Genomic DNA, 20,680 nt, shown 5'->3' with positions numbered 1-20,680 from the left:
GTAGCCTGTCAATGAAGAAGCTCCTCATGATCTTGGAAATCCCCCTCTAAAATATAAGGGGCCAAGAAGTCCACAACCACATCATTGATATCATCCCACTCTAAAAAGAATGAGAGATACGAGGGAACCACCAAAGGAGATGGTGGGGGATGGGATGGAACCTGGGGGATAGGAGGTGCACAATCAAGAACAGATGCAACTATAGACAACTCCCTCACAGGATCCTATAAAATGAAAGGGAAAAGGAGCCTGTAAAGCCCTCTCTCTTGCCAAACTATAGCTAAAATGGCTCCCGAACAAGAATCCTCAATAAAGATGGCTTGCTCAATGAAGAGAACCCAGGTACAAGTCTAGTAAGGCCATGAACTAAGAGAAGCAGGAAGCCCAAGTCCAAAACATGTAGGACTTCCAAAATGCAACTTGATGAACAGTCAAAAAATAGAGGCAAAGTGCCAACACTACAAATAGGCACCAAACAAATGTCACCAATAGTGACTATACCCTTGGATAGATGAAGAACCTGCAAAAATCTCCTTGAGGAGTCATATGATTCAAAGCACCATTATCAATAAGCCTAGGCCTCTCTATAGTCGATGAAGCACGCTCCTCCATCTCATGGAAGTGAAAACATGCAAACTCGTGTAACAACTACTGGTAAAGAAGTAGAGGAAGGCTCAAATATTTTAGCTCCATCCTTCACTCCAAGATGAAGGTGAGGGTATTTCTTCCAACACATCTCCACACTATGGGTGCCTACAGTAAAAGCCTTAGTAAGGTTGGATTCACTGTCACCAATCTCTTCGAGTTGCTCTTCATGCTGCAAAACAAATCGAGCTAGCTCTTCCAACAAGAGAGTTTCCCGAACCCTCAAGGTAAGCAATCTCAACAACTACTTGAACTCAAAAAAAGTTGCATTGAATTACAAATATGTCCTGTCTAAGAACACATACACATAGTTAGACTCCATGTAGCAGGCATATACACCAATTAGATGTCCAAATTGCTACTTGCGCACGGAAACTGCATTAGGTCCTCACCATTTGAGAGTCGAGAAAGAGCTTTCTTGATAAGGTTTGACTTGGGGGAGCCTAAACAACCAATAAATCTCTTGGCTCTAATGCATGTAGCTAGAACTGTTGTCCTAATATATTTTGAATACTCCTGATAGAATTAGTAGAGTCCGCTCATTGTTTCCAACAAAGTTACCCTAACTTTAAGAACCACCGGCAATAACAGCATTCTCTAGAACTCAATCTGCTCACTAAGTCACTTCATATCAAAGCTTGAAATCCATACAAAGACACCATTCCAAATCACACAACCAGCTTATTTGAAATCTTATGTTAGAAAACCAAAAGGCCATGTGAGACTGATCTTGTGAATACAAATCCAAAAGTGGAAAGGAAAAAACAGAAAGAGGAGATCAGAACTCCTTGACGTTCTTAGAGAAACATTAGCTCTGACTGGGCACCAAAAATCCCCATTGGAGTAAATCATGGTGACACACAAATTTTAAAGTGATACAACCCAAACAAGATTAAACAAAACTTTTGTATGGAAGCCCCTATGAAATGGAACCAGTATATCTGTTCTATCAAAGTCATATGCCATGTGGAATTAACATCAACCAACTTGAAAGAATATGTGTTTTTGACATGTGTTGTAACCTAACTACCTCAGAACAGGAGAAATTATTTCACAGTTCTACTGTACTTGAGTGTTTACAAGCTAAAATATATTGGATCAATGGAACTTTCTACAATATCAACCTTGAACCACAATGAGATCTTAATTCATAACCAACAATATATCAGTAAGAAAAGAGAAGTTTAGCCTAGCTTGAATATCACAAATGCAGCCTAGCTGATACTTACATGTGCCCTTGAGCAAAATTACAAGGCCTCTTTAAGCTGGAAAGTTTTAGACAGTGACCGTGCTTTGTCATACTCATTCAGCTCCACCAACATACGCTTCAATCGCCGTGCAAGTCCCACAACATCCTCAGCACTAGCTCCTTTACGTTTTTCAACCACCCTCCCAATACTCATTAGGAAATCCACCAAAGGCTCCAATTTTGTACTGCAAAATATAGCCCACCGAAGCACACACCATTCAGTTCATTAACATATAACCAGCAGAAACATTTTTTTAAATATAAATTAGAATATATTTCTTTATTAGCCTCAGCTACCACTTGGGTGGCATTCTTCATTATTCTTTTTGGGGTGGAGAGGGGAGGGTTAGAGGTGGAGTGACCACTGGCTGTTCCTTGTTGTGGGTGCAGCCAGAAGTTAATTTATACAAACTGGGAATAAAATCTACAAAAATAAATGGGAGAAGCATTTGCAAAAGTAGTATCCAGAAAAACAATTACAAAAAAGGAAAAGGTGTGTGCACACAGCATCAAGGTGCGTTACAAGTTTGACTACTAGCTTCTCCAAATGCCAAATGGATGTAGTATTTGCCCTTACAAACAAAGCAAGAGGCCATTACAAAAGAGGACTGCCAGGAGCTCATACAAGAAAGATTTGAGAGAACATAAAAATGGAACATCCACACATGTGATCAAAAAATCCACACTTTACAGAACTGTGACATCCAGACAAACAAGGTCTTATTTCAATAGCTTAAGTAAACTTGCATACCCAGTGGTAAAATTGGGGCCAACCCAGACACCAGAAAGTGCTGCAACAACTCGCTCCATTCTACTGATAGCATCATAAGGAGAGTGCACGAGGTTCCGCAGCTGTGGTAACATTTTCCCATACAGAAGGCCATCCAAAGCGAGCTTATCAAGCACAGATGTTGCAAGTATGTCTTTCCACAAAGCAATATTCCTCAGTAACCTCACAGAAGTGCCAAACTTGTATGCTGCAATCCGTGCTGCTTGAGGCACAATGCTCATCAGTTGCTGACTCCAAGTAGGTACCTAGCAACAACTTTTAATCAGCTTCTAGAGGAGCCAGGATAGAACTCCCTGGATGCACTCTACACACTAGAACACACTCAAAACATGTACCAATCACTGGTTGGTTTCATTCACCTGACCCTGTAGGGAATGATGACACAGCATTGCCAACCCATTTATCTCAAGTTTACAGACTTTCAAAGATAAATGTAAGTCTATTCTATTATGGAGTACTGAAATAAGGCCATTCAAGGGAAACAAACTAGAAGGTTACTCATACATGCATACCTTCTCAGAAACCAAGGCACTCCACTATGAATGACAATCACACACTTATATTGATCACAGTAACTCCTGTGAGCTCTCTAAAAATTCCATTACAGTATAAAGATGATTACTACTTCCAAAGCAAGAAAAATAAATCACCACCAATATCAACAGGATTAAGACAAGTAACCAATCTGTGAAACGAATCACCTGGAGATCCTCAACTGCCTCAGATAAGTGTGCCTGGATCGCTGAAAGCAACTCTTGTAATGCATCACTTGATGCCGGCACATAAGTAAGAACAACTTGGACGGCAGACACCATATTTTTGGTACTTTTTCTGCTCAACCTATCCCAGCAGTGAGCAATTTCATGGTGAAGGACAGGTAATGCCACCTTTTCCACTAACTTTGGCACTAAGTCATTGTCTGGATCATCAGGACTCGCTTCTTCAACAGTCTCTGGCATTCCATAGTCAAATAAAAGAGAGTGCCTTCAAAACAAGCAAGACCAAAGTCAGGGGAATACATCCCTTTGTAAGGCTGCTTGCTTGTGATACCAAATTTGTACTCACCACTTCATATTTGTGAAGTCTGCATCACCATAAAGAGGATCCCATTTAAGAAGCTCAAGGCGAACATAAGGGGCAAAAAGGGCTGGTGCACTCAATGAGACATAAGCATCCCTGTAGGCTGCAGGATACAAAGTCTTCCAGCTTTCAAGCCTTTCCTTCACTAAAGCCAACTGTGAAAACTCATCAGCAGCATCTCCAAAAACCCTCTCTGCAGTCTCCAAAACCTCTGCACAACCAGACTGAAAGGCTTTCTTTTCACTGTCACTTTCATCACTGCTGGACTCACCTTCTAAGCGTGCTCCACCAAGAGAATCACCATGAGTGGTAATGACTGAGGCTGCTCTCCTTCTGGAAGCACGTACCCTCCTACGTTCTCGGGCCTGTGCACGTCGTTTGGCTTCCATCCGCTTTTGAAGATTCAGATCTCGACCAAACTCATCAATCTCTGTTGCTGAGTCTGATCCCTCTCGGATAGATTGTGCATTAGCAGCTGCTGCTGCTGCTGCTGCAGCTGCTGATGAAGTATTCGCTCCTTTGCTTAACAAAGACTTAGCTGCATTTAAGGCTGCTTCAACTTCCATATTTTCATCCTCATTGTCTGCTGACCTTCTCTCATTAACCGCAGTTGCCCGTTCTTCATGAAGCCTTTGCATATGCTCTTCTAGCTCTTCAATCAAAGGACCCTTACTCTGGCAATAGAATGTACTCTATTAAGACATATACTGGTGCTGGGAGGCAAGATATGACAATCTAACTAGCAACTCTAGCATACCCAAATAACAGTTGATAAACCCATACTTATTATCATATGAACAGTCCACCTCAAAATTTTGCTGCTCACCTTTAGGAAATCACAAAGGGCCTCGATATAGTCACGTAGCTTTTGCATGTAGACATATTTTTCCCCAGCAGCAGAAAGAGACTTTTCAAGCATTGAGATATCATGCAATTTGGTAGAGAGATTATCCTCAACTCTGTGAAGCTCCGACTTTGTCCAGTCATGTGTTTCCTTAAATAATACACCAACATTTAACCAAAATATAACTAAATGCTTGATCTTGTCAGTGAATAACATGTCAGGCAATGCAGTGAAACAGCCTAGACTTGTGCATACACACAAAACACAATGAAATGCTGCAAGAATGCAAGTTTATTTATTGGTCCAACTTTGCTTGCATATAAATAAGAGCTACTACAAATGAATTTACAAGTCTGTAGTCACAATGGCCATTTGCAGAAAGCCAAATATAAAAAGCTCCAGAACAGAAAAATGGAGCCTGGATCTGAAACTGTGAGCACATGCATTTTTCACAGCCATTATGTAGCTTTTAAACTTCCACAGCCCAACTGCTCAGAGTGATGCTGCTCAGAGCAACTCCTCCTCTCTACAGCAGCATCATTGCTCTGCTGTTGAACTTAGAGCTGCTCATGTGCTGTGTAGCCTAGGTGTGCTAGGTTGTGTTAAATATTCTGGAGCAGACACACCATTACCACTAGACACTTTATAGTTCTTGTATTTTTAGTCATGTGAATAGCCACTTTGAATATGATAAGCCTTGAAGTTTTCCTTCCCCCCTCCTAGGCAGCACCATGTTAGAGACTTACTCATCCCCTTGACAAGCATTGTCAGGTTACTGTTGTACCGTTAGCACTTTCGGGCACAATTATACATTTCCTATTCTGAGGTTGGACAGTTCTATGCAGTCTACAGGTTGTTTCCAGCATTCTCGGGCAGTTGGGCAGGGTAGACAATCCACATGGGATGCCACATGACAGTCCAATTTTTTCTACGCAAAATATTGATTATTCTATTCAGTAATTTCATCTGTGCTGCAATCGGCCAGTTTTTAACTGGCCAACATGATGCTTGCCATCCCAGCGTCCTATGATTTGGCAAAGCTTGTGACCAAGGCTATAGGAGGGTCTATAGATCATGATCTTTCCAAGCTTTCCACTAATGAGAAAGCTGAGTTGCTCAAGGCACATGCACATTGGGACAAACTAAATGCTTGCATCCATTCTTTCCTCTTTCTCTCTTGCAGTCCAGCCATTATTGCTCACATCGAGCACTAACCGTGGCTCGGGAGATATAGTTGGAGTTGGATCAAATGTACAATCAGAAGACCGTTATGAAGCAAGTGTCTCTGTACTTTCAAATGTGGACTTCGGGTGCCAACAAGTCGTCTTCTATACGGAAGCATGTCAATAAGCTTTGGCAATTGCAAATGCAAGTCCAAAATGCAAGGAAGGTGTTTACCTTGGAGGACATGGCAATAATTTTTCTTTCATACTTGTCGCCCCAATTTAGTGCACTCTATTTCACCTTGATTGGTTCAGGGAACACAAGTGCCCTTAAGTGGGAGGAGTTTGTTCTAACGGTCTTGGACCAAGAGAAATAACTCAAAGGTCAAAATGCTCCCAAGTTAGTTGAATCATTGAGCCAATATGTCTTGGTAGCAATTGATATACAAAAGGTTGGTCTTCCTCTTAAAACCCGTCTTGTCCTCAAGACATTGCTTGAATTATTTCTAATCCTACAGGTCCTTTATAAACTACAAGTATCTCTGGATAGTTTTTAAAATACTCTTCTGACATCCATTTAGAATCTAAATGAGAGTACTTTTTGAATTTCAAACAGAATTTTCTAAAAATATTTCTTTTTCATTTCCGAATCATATGAAACATTGTTTGCTTTGGTTGAAATATCTCCTCTTATTCATCTACTTCAGTTGGATCCTCTATTACAAATTCCAATGGTGGAGGCCCTTCAAAAGGCTTCAAACGATGAATATGAAAAGCATTAGGAATTATTTAAAGCTCTAGAAGTTGTAACTTGAAACAAACATCATTAATATTTTTAGTGACTTGAAATGGCCCATACTTTCTTGCTGCAAGCTTAGTGACTTGGGATGAAGGCTTGTTAGAGCTTCTTAGATGAGCTTTGTCAAATTTCAACCACACCAAATCTTCTTCTTGTAAAATCAAGTGTCTTTGATGCTTATTTGCTACTTTCTTTCGTTTTTCCTCTTAGAGGTTCTCTATGTGCGGAATTTAGGATAACATTTTTTTTCAGTGAGTAAGATTTATGCTCTTGGCCTTACAACCAAGTTTGATAAGAACTCCTTCCGAGTTCTTGATTGTGCTTCTCGACAGGTTCTTTGTGCACGTCTTGAGAAGAATGGAGTCTACAAGATGCAGACTTCATCGACCTTTTCTTCGCTTCTTCTTTCTTCTCAACCTCAGACTAAGCTATGGCATGCTCGGTTTGGCCACCTCAACTACGAGTACCTTTAAGTTAGCTTGAGCGTGGATTACTAAAGATTGGAGTAAGCCATACGCCGTGTGTATCTTTCATTTGTGGCAAGCAACATTGAGAAGCTATTCCCAGCAAGGCTTTGCATAAGGCTAAGGAGCACTTGGAGCTTGTTTCAACGAACTTATGTGAACTAATACAGACAGGGTCCTTTAAGGGTGTTGGAAACGGAGAGAGAGAGAGAGAGAGAGAGAGTGTGTGTGTGTGTGTGTGTGTGTGTCTGTGTGTGTGAACAAAGACAATGAGCAAGAATGGATAGCGATTCCACAAAAGATGCAAGTGCTAGAATTATAGAATAAAAGCACAAAAGGTCTTAAGTAAGTAAGGCCTATCCCTAACTCAACTAGAGTGAGTTTAACTCTAGAGTCCAGTGTCACTACTTTAAAAGTCATAGGCATACTATATTTTGACACTTTAATATTAAAGTGTCCACACCACACAAATTACATTGGACATTATCCATAATTGACCAATTCTAACCCCCTCCCCTCTGCAGTGCCAACTTGATGATATACAAGGAGTAAATCAATCACCAAAAGGTAGTAAGTTCAAGGATTTTTTAAATTCCTCAAACTTTTCACGTGATAGTGTCTTGGTGAGTATGCTAATCTCCAGACTTCCCTACATGTGATCTCTCTCTGACATAGTGATAATGTATCTCAATGTGTTTTGCACAAGCATGAAACACATTCCACACTACTACAATAGCAATGCAATTATCAAAAAAAATAGGAGTGGATCCCTCCAAATGAACATGAAGATCAGCCAATACACACCGCAGCCAAACACATTCGATTATCACTATGAAAGTTGTCATGTACTCTTCTTCACAAGATGAGATAGCCACAATAGTTGCTTCCTACTTAGCCAAGAAATGCATGACTAGCCTAGAAAGAAACAATGTCCACTAGTAGACTACCTTGTGTTGTGATAACCAGCCCAATCTAAATCACTATAAGCATGCATTTGTTGTATGTCATAACTAGCCCAATCTAAATCACTATAAGCATGCATTTGTTGTATGTCAAGACAGGTGTTGCACAAATAGATAAGACAACCAACAGCTTGGCTGTGAATAGCAACATCTGATAGATCACCACCATCATGCATTGAAAGCTTTAGCCCTATTTCCATAGGTGTGATCATAGGTTAACAATCTTGCATATTAAACCTTACTAGCAACTTCTGAACATATTTTGACTGAGACATAACAATACCATTCTGATTTTGGGTGAATTGAATCCCCAAAAAATAGTGAATAAACCCCATATCTAACATATCAAAAGTAGATTGAAATTCAGCCTTGAAATCTGCAATTTTTCTCTCATTTGGTCCAATAAGCAGCATATCATATACATAAAGAATGATAATGATCAAATCCCCCCCTTCCTTCTTAACATAGAGGGTGGATTCAACTGGGCTGTTTTGGAACCCTTATGCGGTCAAAAATGCATCTATCTTGGAGTGCCAAGCATGTGGAGCCTGTTTTAAGCCATACAAGGCTTTATTCAGCTTGCAAACCTTGTGCTCTTGGCCTTGTGCAACAAAGCCTGGAGGTTGTGCAACAAATACATCCTCTTCCAAATCTCCATTCAGAGATGTCTTTATATCCAATTGATATACATCCCAACTTAATTGTGCAGCCACAGCAATCACACATCTAATAGTGGTCATCTTGATTGTAGGAGCAAATGTCTCCTCATAGTCAATGCCCTTTTTTTGTGTATATCCCTTTGCAACCAACCCTACCTTGTATCTGTCAATAGACCCATTGGATTTCCATTTTAGCTTGTAAACCTGATGTGTGTCAATGACCTTTTTACTAGAAGGCAAGTCAACAAGACTCCCAAGTGTTATTCTACTCATAGAGCACATCTCCTCACCCGTGGCTTCCACCCAATGCACATCCTATTGTGCATCCTCAAAACATGTAGGCTCATCTTCATCCAAAAGAGTAGTAGCAAAAGCATATGCTTCCTCATTATTAATAAGATGGCCTGTATCAACAAAATGTGCCTCTCTTGCATGTCTAGCACTAGAACATCTACATTGAGGCAAAGGAGCATCCATACGACTCTGTTTGAGAGTATATAACAGCCATCTAGGGACTATTTTGGTTATATCTATAGCAGCCCTTTCTTGCATAACTGTGTCATCCACTGCCCTAGGAGAAATCGGATCAATTGGAAGCTGATTTTGGGCAAGTGTGGCAAGCTCAGCATGCTGTAATGCATCTGTTTCTGCATTAGCAGCAGGCACATATCCCAATGCAAGTGGCAAAAGACCCTCAAAGGCATCACCATTCTCATAGGTGGCTGGCATTTCAAACTGATCATGGGAATAGGCTGTATTTTCAGCAAAAATGACATCTCTGCTGACAAAAACCTTTTAAAAACCTTTTAAGTGTGAGAATTGTACAAACAATAGCCTTTGTTCTGTAAACTATATCCAACAAAAATGCATTTAAGTGCCTTATCATCTAGCTTCCCATGAAGCCCTTTAGGCACATAAGCATATGCTATGAACCAAACACCGGAAAATAATCAACCTTCGGTTTCAGATCACGCCATACCTCAAAAACAATGAGCGTCTTAAGTGCCTTTGTCGAAGCCCTATTAAGTATATGATTGGCACATTGTAGGCCCTCAAGCCAAAACTTGTGTGGCAGCCCTTTACTTTTTAGCATACATCTGGTCATCTCCATGAGTGGGCGATTCTTTCTTTCAGCCCCTCCCTTCTATTGAGATGTTATCCTCGCAATGGCCCAATATGTAATGTCATGCTCAAGCAAGAATGTCTTAAAGGCACAAGACATACACTCCCCCTCCCCTCCCCCCATGGATCTTTGTGTAGGGTCTGCACCTTCAAACTTGTTTCTACTTCCAATTTTGCAAACAAGTGTTTGTAGTGCATAAATATATCTAATTTGGCCTTCAAACCATACATCCAAGTGTACCTAGGGAGTCATAGATAAATGTAACAAAACACAAATGACCACCAAGTGCTCTCGTCGACATAGAACCACACACATCAATGTATGAGCTATGTGAGCCAAGATATTGGTTGAGTCTTGACTTGTATGTCAGATGAGGTCTATGTGACCGGATGGCAAAAAGGTGACCGTTGTGGGTCTAATCTTTGGGTTAGATGGAGCAGTTAGGCCGATAGCAAGTCGAGGCACATTACATCGAGTTGCCAGGTAAGGAAGTTATCAAACGCCCTAGCCAACGATAAAGGAAATATTCCCTAGCCAACTAGTGGAGGTGCATATGGAAGGTCAAAAGACACGTGCACATGGAAGGTCAACACACACAAGTGCATATGGAAGGTCATCCATCATAACCCCCTTCACAAGCTATAAAAGCTAAACCCCTTCGCAGCCATCAATCACCTATCTTTCACCCAAACAAAGTTGTTCCAGCTAGCCTTAAGCTCTTCACCTATCTTCTGTCTAGGTCGCCATCTAAGCTTCACAGTGGAAGCGCACAGGTGGACAAAGCCATCTTTGTATCAGTTGTTTGGAGCTAAAGAATTTTTTTATTCTCCTCTTATCTGATGTGTACACTCTATCTCTTTCTCAGATTCTGTTTGCTACGCCATGTAATTTTTACATGGTATCAAAGCCCAAGGGGCTGTAGGGATCGAAGAGTACGTAAGAGGCAAAGGCTTCAACAGCAAAGAGGAACTATGTCGTCTTCTGTAAGCGGTTTTGCTGCATCAAGAAGCGGTGCAAGAGGTGGTGTCGCTGTACTGGCTATTCAAACACTGAAGATTCGTCCACCAACCTCCAGCGAAGGCAAGTTAAATGGTACAAACTACACCTTGTGGAAGTTCAAAATTACAACTATCCTTGATTCTTATGAGCTTTTGAAGACTGTGATGGGGAATGACGCAAAACCACAGCCTACCCCTGACCCATCAAATTCTAGTCTGATGATCCCTCCAAATGCAAATTCTTCTACAAGCTTGGAAACGAAGGAATGCAGATGCATTGTGTGACTTAGTTACAAGCTATTTTGACAGTGTTCTAACTTTGATTCAGCATACAACCAAAGCATCAGAGGCTTGGAATGTACTAAGGAGTCAATATGAAACGCGAAACCAGACAAGGATTCAAAACTTGGAGAATCAACTAGCAGCGGAGAAGTTTGCTGAAGGAGAGACAGCTGAAGCATTCATCACTCAGATTAAGAATCTACGCGACCAAATGGCTAGCGCTGGGATACAAAAGACTAGCAAGGAGCTAGCGAGGAGGTGTCTTCGGATTTGTCCACAAAAGTTTGATGGACTAGTAACTGCCCTTAATACTCAAGTGAGACCTCAAGCTTTGACTTTTGAGGAGTTTTATGCATTATTGATGGAGAAGGAGTTGAGGCTGAAAACCCGAGAAGGAAGCAACAATGGAGATGTTGCATTCTCTACCAATGCAAAAGGCAAAGGTGGTTCCTCCACCAAAAATAATGGTGACAAAAATAAGAAGAGCGGTAAAAAGAAGTTTCAAGGAGATGCTTCTATTACAAGAAGAAAGGACATGCAATCTCATATTATCGTGTCAAGAAAGCAAATGAAAGTAATGGTACCCTTAAAAGTAAAGGAAAAGAGACAGCCAATACGGCTGAAGTAGAGTTGGAGTTATTCATGGCCACCATTGAGGAAGTGTGCTCCTCGGCGCAAAAAGAATCTACCACTGACTCATGGGTATTAGATAGTGGGGCCTCCTGTCACATGACCAACAAGAAAGGTCTATACAGTTCTATGCAACCTCTACAAGAATCCATCACTGTGACGATTGGAAATTATGCAAAATGCCCTGTTGCAGACATAGGTACTATTTCTTTTGTTGCTGTAAACGATGAAGTCAAAAAGATTTCAAATGTATTGTATGTTCCTGAAATTAAGAGAAATCTGTTATCAGTTGCTACCATAACTAATCTTGGTCATAAAGTGAGATTCAAGAAGACAAGTGCAGAAATTCTCGACAGTGCTAGCAAGTTATTGGCAAAGGAGAAAGAAGGAACAACCTGCATGAGCTAAGTGCTCTTACAACCACCGCTAGAGTGGGCACAAGTAAGCTTTGGCATGAAAGGTTTGGACACATCGGATTTGCAATGTTGAAGGAGATGCACAAGCAAGGTATGGTTGCGCACCTACCTGCAATGACTGAATTAAAGAAACCATGTGAAGCTTGAATGATGGGCAAGCAACAGAGAAATGCATTTCCATAAGAAAGAAAGAATAGAGCACACGCTCCTCTAGAGTTGGTGCATGCTGACTTGTGCGATAAAATAACTACACAGGCCTTGGAGGGATCTTCTTATTTTATGTTGATTGTTGACGACTATAATAGGAAGATGTGGATGTACTTCCTTCGTGATAAGGCTCAAGCTTTTGGTAAGTCTAAAGAATGGCTAAAACTTGTTGAGAATGAAACACGAAAAAGTGCGAAGAAATTTAGAACAAATGGTGGTGGTCAGTTCAACTCAAAGGAGTTTAAGGACTTTTGCAAGAGCAAAGGGATCAAGCGTCAATTGACGAAGCCTCACACACCTCAGCAAAACGAGATTGTGCAATGCAAAAATCGCACGATTGTGGATATGGCAAGATGCATGCTAAAGGGCAAGGGATTGCCTAACCATTTTTGGGCTGAAGCTGTTAATACTACAGTCTACATTCTAAATTGAAGCTACACAAAGGCTCTCAAGGAAAAAACGCCTCATGAGGCTTACACTAGTAAAAAACCATCTATTTCACATTTCAGAATTTTTGAATGTGAATATTATGCACATATTCCTGATGAGAAGAGAAACAAGTTAAAACCAAAAAGCAAAAAATATATCTTCTTGGGTTATAGTGATGAGCAGAAGGCTTATTAATTATATGACCAAGAGGCAAAGAAGATCATCATGAGCCGTGATGTGATGTTCAAGGAGCAGCCGCATACAGTGGAGGAGAAGGCAATTTCTTCCACTTTCTCATCAAGCGAAGAAGTAGTCCACTATGACCCTGTCCTGAGAGCTGTCCCTATCCTTGAGGAGGAGAAAGCATCATCTTCAGATAATGAGGAAAAAGTTTACCAACCTGACATCACCCCATCAGAAAAGCCATTGCCGCATTGGGTGAAACAGCTCTATGACCACAATAATCCTATGTCTACATCTGTTGAGAATAAGGCAGACCGACCAAGGAGGTCTCAGAGAATAGAGGAGCAAAGGAGGGCTTCTGCTCACATAGACAATATGGCCTTGATGGCTGAGATTATGAGAGAAGTAAAGGAGCCAACTGACTTAGAAGATGCACTTGCAGATACAGCATGGAAGGCAGCTATGCAAGCCGAGTATGACAACATAATGAAGAATGACACTTGGGAGCTAGTGGATCGGCCAGCAAAGCAAAAGGTTATTAGCACCAAGTGGATCTAGAATGTAAAGTACAAGGCTGATGGTACCTTAGAAAAGTACAAAGCTAGATTGGTTGCACAAGGATTTTCACAGGTTAAAGGGTTTGATTTTCAAAAGTCATTTGCTCTAACTGCCAGAATGACCACTATTCGCATAGTACTTGCAGTGGCCAATTTACCAAATGGATGTTCAGTCAGTGTTCTTAAATTGTGACCTCAAGGAAGAGGTGTACGTGGCTCAGCTAACAAGATTTGAGGACCCCCATTCTCAGAACAAAGTATGTAAGCTGAAGAAGAAATTGTATGGGCTGAAACAAGTCCCCCAGAGCATAGTACCAGCGGATAGATAAGTTCTTTTTAAGCTTAAACTTCAAGAGATGTGCCTCGGATGCTAACTTGTATATTTACAGGGATGGTGAAAAGTCTGTAGTGATTGTCCTATATATGGACGACCTTCTTATTACAGGTGACTATGAAGATATGATCAACCAAACTCGAAAGGCTTTGAGTTTTGAGTTTGAAATGACAGACTTGGGCTTGCTGCACTATTGTTTGGGGATTAAAGTCTGACAAGAGCTAGGGCAAAAGCCAAGAAAGATCTTCATCTCTCAAAAGAAGTATGCATGGGAGATCTTGAAGGCATTTGGCATGACCGAGTGTAAGGAGATAGCTACACCTATGGAGGTGAATGCAAAGTTATCCATTGAGGATACATCAGCACTAGCAAACATTGGGAGATATAGGAGGTATAGGAGCCTGGAGGTTAGTCGACAATCTGATCTACTTATGTAACACCAGACCAGATGTCAGTTTAGCAATTGGTGTTTTGAGCAAGTTCTCAAACAAACCTCATGAGAGTCATTGGAAAGCTGGAATACAAGTGCTCAAATACTTAAAGGAAACTCTTGACTATAGTATCATATACAATTCCGAAACTTCTCTTGTGGGGAACTGTGACTCAGATTGGGCAGGAGACGGTGATTCCAGGAAGTCAGTTCCTGGTTATTGTTTCTCTTTGGGTTCAGGAATTTTCTCTTGGATTAGTAAGAAGCAACCAACAATGGCATTGTCTTCTACCAAAGTAGAGTACAAGGCAGCTTGTTTTGCTGCATGTGAAGTAGTATGGTTGAGAAGAATCCTATGGCATATGGGATTGCAAGATGAAGAACCAATTGTACTAAGATGTGACAATCAGAGTTACACATTGCCAAAAATCCAATGTTTCATGCGTTGACCAACATATAGAGATCCAATATCACTTTGTGCGTGATTTGATTGAGGATGGGATAGTAGAACTAGTCTATTGTCCAACAGAGAAGAATGGAGCGGATATTTTCACCAAAGTACTTACGAAGGATCTATTTCAAGTTCATCTTCAAAGACTCGGCATTGGACTGAGGAGATATTTCACCTGCGGGTGGACATTGAGGGGGGGTGTTAGATATGCTCAATGTCCCACCCTCATAAGGTGCCACCAATGATCCATGGTGCTCAAAGTTATAAGGCCCCCATTATGAGAAAAAGCCATATGTGAGCTCCCATATTGATTAAGTCCTAACTTGTATGTCAGATGAGGTCTATGTGACCGGATGGCAAAAAGGTGACTTCGTGGGTCTAATCTTTGGGTTAAACAAAGTAGTTAAGCCGGTAGCAACTCGAGGCACATTGCATCGAGTTGCAGAGTAAGAGGGTTATCAGAGGCCCTAGCCAACAGTGAAGAGAATATTCCCTAGCCAACTAGTGGAGGTGCACATGGAAGATCAACAGACACGTGCATATAGAAGATCAACAGACATGTGCACATGGAAGATCAACAGACACGTGCATATGGAAGGTCAACAGACACATGTGTACATGGAAGGTCAACAGACATATGTACATGGAAGGTCAACAAACACAAGTGCATAAACACAAGTGCATATGGAAGGTTATCCATCATGACCCCCTTCACAGGCTATAAAAGTTAAATCCCTTCACAACCATCAATCATCTATCTTTCACCCAATCAAAGTTGTTCCAGCTAGCCTTAAGCTCTTCACCTATCTTTTGTCTAGATTGCCATCTAAGCTTCACAGTGGAAGCACATGGATGGACAAAGCCATATTTGTATCAATTGTTTAGAGCTAAATAATTTTTTTATTCTCCTCTTATCTGTTGTGTACTCTTTATCTCTTTCTCAGATTCTATTCGTTGCACTGTGTAATTTTTACAGTACGCACTACACCATTCTTCATAAAGACAACCCTCTACATTTTGCTAAAAAGGCGACCCCACAAGCATGGGGAGATGGAGTATCCAAAGTAGGCATAGCATCAACCATTTGACACCTCTAAAGATCATGAGATTACCAAAACTCATGTGACCATAACGAGCATGTCAAAGCTCCACATTCTACATAGGCCAAACATCTCTTTTGTAGTGGCATTCTTGTCTTCTTTCATGAAGACTCCTACTCAAGCTCACAGTGAACTGCTTTGCACGTATTGCACTACTTACAAGGGACTTGATCCTATAGGATCATGTATCGAGAGGGGACCATCCCCCGAATCAGCCCTATTTGACTAAGATCAGCTCCATGCTACTACGACTTTGCTCAACAACAACTACCATATCATCATTTTTGTGGCCTAGATTGGCAGTCAAACTGTATTTAATGCATTCAGCCAGCTGGCAATAGTTGGCTAGCTCTTGGTCGGCTAGACTTCGGCATTTATGGCTACTTATAGCCACTAGCCGACTAGGACAAATTAATTGTTTCTATCTTCTGCAGGTACTCTCACAATTTGCAGCACTCTTCTCTGTCTTCTCCAAGGATTGTTGGCCACATACTCTGTCTCCATCAACATCTTTATCTGTATCACCGTCTCCAATGCTGTCATCATTTTCCAACTTGATCAAATGCCCTTAGTAATGCTTTGGGCTAGGTGCAAGGACTAATCAGTCTACAATTGTATTAAGCATTCACTTCTGATTCAGCCCACATTTCTCTTCTCCTCCTCTCTGAATTTACTACTATTGATCATTTCTAGAGGCTGATTGTAGCATTTTGGGATCCATTCGACGTAAATACACTCTTAGAGATGTTAGAGATTCCTCTTCCAATTCCTCTCTTCCCCTATCCACTCAAGGCGTAGATGTTTGAGGTTCATTGTTTTCATATCAGCATAGGCTTGAGGTACGCACACTCTCAAAACTGTTAGAGATTCGCTCAAGGTACAACGCCCTCTCAAACTCCAGATATGACATACTCTCAAAGCTGTTAGAGATTCCTCTTCTAATTCATCTCTTCGCCTATCCACTCGAAATGCGGAGGTTTGAGGTTCATTGTATTCATATCAGCATAGACTATCTATTCATTCATTTTCATTTGCTTTAGACTTTCAATTCTACTATGTTCATTGTGTTACTGTCATACACTTTGAGTTTATCGTCTTTGTTTGAGTATTTCTTTACATGCCCTAGCAAACCTTTTTCAAACATGACAATGGAGTCTGAATGTGCAAGATATTGTTCACTTTTCTTTTGAATATTTATATTTATTGAATATTTTGCAAAGAGGATTAAAAAAAACAAGGTTAATCACAATGTGGACTGCCATAGCTGCAAGGATGTGACCTGATCTCACACAATGCCTAAGGTGATTGGATCTACGAAACTCACATAGAATCTCAGATTGTTGCACATGAGACTAGCAATGGAAAGAGGTTAAATGACTACTCATACATCAGAGGGTGACACTTACTGCAGAGGATTGATAGAGAGATGAGCAAAACCTCAAGCAAGGGGAGCACATTGACCCCGCCTAGAAACTTGTTGGATATTTGGTAGCTCTCCTTTGTGAACACACGTTACAGTGTGTGACTGTGTGCATAGGTGTCATCGCCTTCTAAACCACCGAGCATTTAATAAGGGTCAAAGGTTTGGATGTGTACCCTATCCTATGTATTGAGGCCCTAGCCTTTGTACTTTTATATCAAATCAATCAATCCATTATTTCTGTTATTCAGCTTTGCTTTGTGTGCTTGCAACTCTCTCTCTCTCTCTCTCTCTCTCTCTCTCTCTCTCTCTCTCTGTGTAAGAGAGAATTATAATATATATCAATTACCAGAATTCAAATGTACAATAAAAGAGCAACTACAAATGGTCTTTACTGTGGCCAAAGAGACCAAAGAAACTGTAATGTGCCAAGAAAGTAAATCATGTTTAGGGAGGACATCTGCTATCTGAATGATGTCAAGCTGCCAATGAAGAAGAACTCTCAAAAGGGCAATATAGCTATGTACTCCAGAACTCCTTCCCTAGGCTTTCTCATCAGTAAGGGTTTCAGAAGGCTGCCATAGTTTGCACAGGACATACTGCAGTTTTCTTTGCTGCAATCAAAACGAGCCACTGCCCACACAGCATGCTGGGAGCAGGTCAAGACCATTGGGCTGTCAAGCCAGCATATTTAAGAGGTGGTAGAGCACTGTCAACTCAGAGGATTGAAACCATCACCACAATGTCTCATTGCCACTTCAAAAAGTGATCAAGATGGACAAAAAGCAACCACAAAGATATAACTACTCCTGTTTAATGGACTCATGATACAAAAATGACAGTGATCTACACCTGACATGATTTTTACATGCACAAGCAGGTGAAAGAATCCTCAAGGTTAAATGTGAACTTACTCTAGTCCTGATTAAAGTGTCTTGTAAAGTTCGCATCACCGCATCAGCTCTTTGAGATACTGTCATTGCTTCCATACCTTGCCCACCAAAACCCCATGCTGCACTAGGGAGGGGAACTGAAGGCAGTCCACTGGATGAATATCCCATGGAATGAGCTTCTTGGTGAGGAGGAACAGAGGGCCTGCTTGCAGTACCTTCTACCCTTTTTCCAAAACCTTTCATTAATTGGGTATCCTCCCATCTTTGCTCTCCATCCTCTTCATCATCCTCCCGAGGACCTAATGAGCTTTCCTCCACAATTCTATCCTCAACAAAGTCCAATACTCCCAACTTTGCCTTGTCATGTGGTTTGTCTCCCAGCATTGCAAGTCTACCTTGAAGTTCCCCTTCGTCATCACTGGATAAAACTTCCTCTCCTGACACAGGGTTTTCTCGGAGTTTACCCCTCAAATCGGTCATATCAGAATTGCCTACTGGAATATAGTCAGGTAAAGCCTGTGCCTGTCGCAATCGTTCCCGCTTCGCTTTTGCTGCAGCTATGGCTGCTGCATCAGGAATGTGAGTAACACCACCACCTTCAGCTCCTGTTCCTATACCCATAAGCCCAAGCCGACTCTCAGCATCATCCTTGTCAAGCATTGAAGCATCTTTACTCTCTCGAGCCTTGAGTTCAACATACTTTCGATCAGCATTCTGAGGTCTGTGAGGTTCTTGGTCCAATGTGGTCTCTGCTTCGGTAGCACGACTTCCAAGAGATGGCTTCACAAGTCCTTTCAAAACTACTACAGGCTCTGCCTGCTTACTCTCCAGGGTCGGCTTTACACCACCTAGGCGGATGGTATTCTTCTGAAGCTCCATCAGCTTCTCTTTTGTGTATTCACCGGCCTGCGGTTGGAAATTGGACAGCACGGTGGTGCTCTTCTCTTTTCCAGCAGAAAGCTTATGTCCCGATCCTTGCAGTGCGCCAAAACCAGACGCTTTCTTCTTGGACTTGGAAGAAAGGCTTCCATCGCCAACACTCTCATCTTTCTCAAAACTCAACAAAGACCTATTCAAAGAAAGCTTCTCTTTGGAGGAATCTTTCTTTGAGAGCGGTTTCACCTGCAGACCACTGCCATCGCCATTCTCCTCATCTTCTGCAAAACTTAGCAATTTGGGACCTGAAGACTTTGAAACGCCCTTGTCCTTAGGCTTCTCCTTCTTAGCGGAGGGCTTGATAGACTGCGACTTCACCGCAGCATCCTCTCCCTCTTTATCATCATCATCGTCCGCTCTCCTTCGAAAATTCTTCGCTTTCATCATTACTCGACCTACAGAACCTAAATGTTCATTAAAGGAAGTAGAAAACCCTAACTGCAGAGAGCGGGTCTGAGTACTTCAGAAGAGAATTCTTCGTCCAGGGCAGCAGAGAGTGTTTCTGAGAAGTAGCGTCAGGATCGCCAGCTGCATGTTTAAGCTCCTTACTTCTCTTGTCTGGTTGTCTGATCAGCTTCTTCTTAGCCATGGGCACCCATTTCTTCGGAGTCATGTCCTCTCCGGTATACAAAGGATTGGGATGCCCAATCCTTGAATAAGTACTTTGACTAGTTATAACTTCAGAACTGGGTGTCCATCATTTGGTGTGTAAACAACATGAGACCCTTTACAAACTTGCGTTGATGGTCGGGGCTTCCTCAATATGATCTAGTTACAGATTTAAGATTTAAATAACAAAATAATTTAACTAGCGACCACTTTCATCCAATCAAACTAGCTTGGTTGGTAAGGACTGTGTCTCATGATTGGAAAGTCGTAGGATTCAGTCCCTTTTGTTGCGAAAGGGCGTAGGAATTTTTATTCGGCGATGGGGTGTGGCTAGATGCAAAACCTTCTTTTGCTGCATTTTTGCACCTCGTGATGGCATGATATGTGTTTGTGGACTTCCAATCAAGGCAGACATCCACATCGTTTGTAAGGACCATGATTTTTTTAGATCGTCTATCCACCAAAGCATACTCTAGCTTTTCATTTTCGTTTTTCTTCTTCTTTTTATTTTGATTGGTGGAATTCATCCAAAGCCTTACCAAAAAACTGCATGGACAAGAGGATTAATATTCTTTGACCCTAGTAAAGCTAGAGAAGGCCCCTTAAGCTTATATTGTTGCTCTCAAGAAGAATCATGGCATGAAAAGGAGAGGAAAAGGACCATCTAAATTGACTAATGAAAGTGAACCAGACCATAAATGCTTAAGAAATCACCGATATGATCGTGCATCTTAATATTAAGAAGTATTAACTACCTACAAGTGTCTCAAAGAAAGAGTTGCAAAGTGAACTTGCCCTTGCAAAAACAATAGTAAAGGCATATCAAGCCAACTAGGGCTACGAGACTCACCTTATAGCACCAAAAGGCAAATACTAATTTCGAGATCCTAAAGATGTAAACTTTGAAGGTGTCTTCCTTAAGGGACCACCCTTCTTCTAAGAAACTCACAATTTATTAATTTGTAGCTTCAGAGAAGGACATATAAATCTAGAAGAGCACATCACAATGGTGGAAGTTGAGAACAAC

At 41.3% G+C, this 20,680-nt stretch overlaps 1 protein-coding gene across 9 annotated transcripts in view; it reads right to left on the bottom strand.

Annotated features, from left to right (window-relative positions):
* Positions 1-19,678, bottom strand: part of LOC148009828 (GC-rich sequence DNA-binding factor-like protein) — a 54,747-nt gene extending 35,069 nt beyond the window's left edge. For all 9 annotated transcript variants that reach the window (XR_015689718.1, XR_015689721.1, XR_015689722.1 and 6 more), the window contains exons 1-6: positions 18,130-19,678; positions 4,591-4,758; positions 3,750-4,438; positions 3,386-3,668; positions 2,646-2,929; positions 1,875-2,079 (exon numbers count right to left, since the gene is read on the bottom strand). Coding sequence is in view for 1 of the 9 variants with exons in the window: in XM_087672985.1 (XP_087529111.1) it covers positions 1,893-2,079; positions 2,646-2,929; positions 3,386-3,668; positions 3,750-4,438; positions 4,591-4,758; positions 18,130-19,431 (2,913 nt within the window). In the remaining 8 variants the exon portion in view is untranslated. The remainder of the gene's footprint in view (positions 1-1,874; positions 2,080-2,645; positions 2,930-3,385; positions 3,669-3,749; positions 4,439-4,590; positions 4,759-18,129) is intronic.
* Between the last annotated feature and the right edge of the window lie 1,002 nt (positions 19,679-20,680).

This window comes from Lygodium microphyllum, chromosome 30 (genome assembly GCF_053477565.2).
Source record: "Lygodium microphyllum isolate KBCC chromosome 30, Lygodium_microphyllum_v1.1.10, whole genome shotgun sequence".
Lineage (NCBI taxonomy): Eukaryota > Viridiplantae > Streptophyta > Polypodiopsida > Schizaeales > Lygodiaceae > Lygodium > Lygodium microphyllum.
The sequence above is the reverse complement of the archived record's forward strand: the minus strand, read 5'-3'. Positions and strand labels throughout refer to the sequence as shown.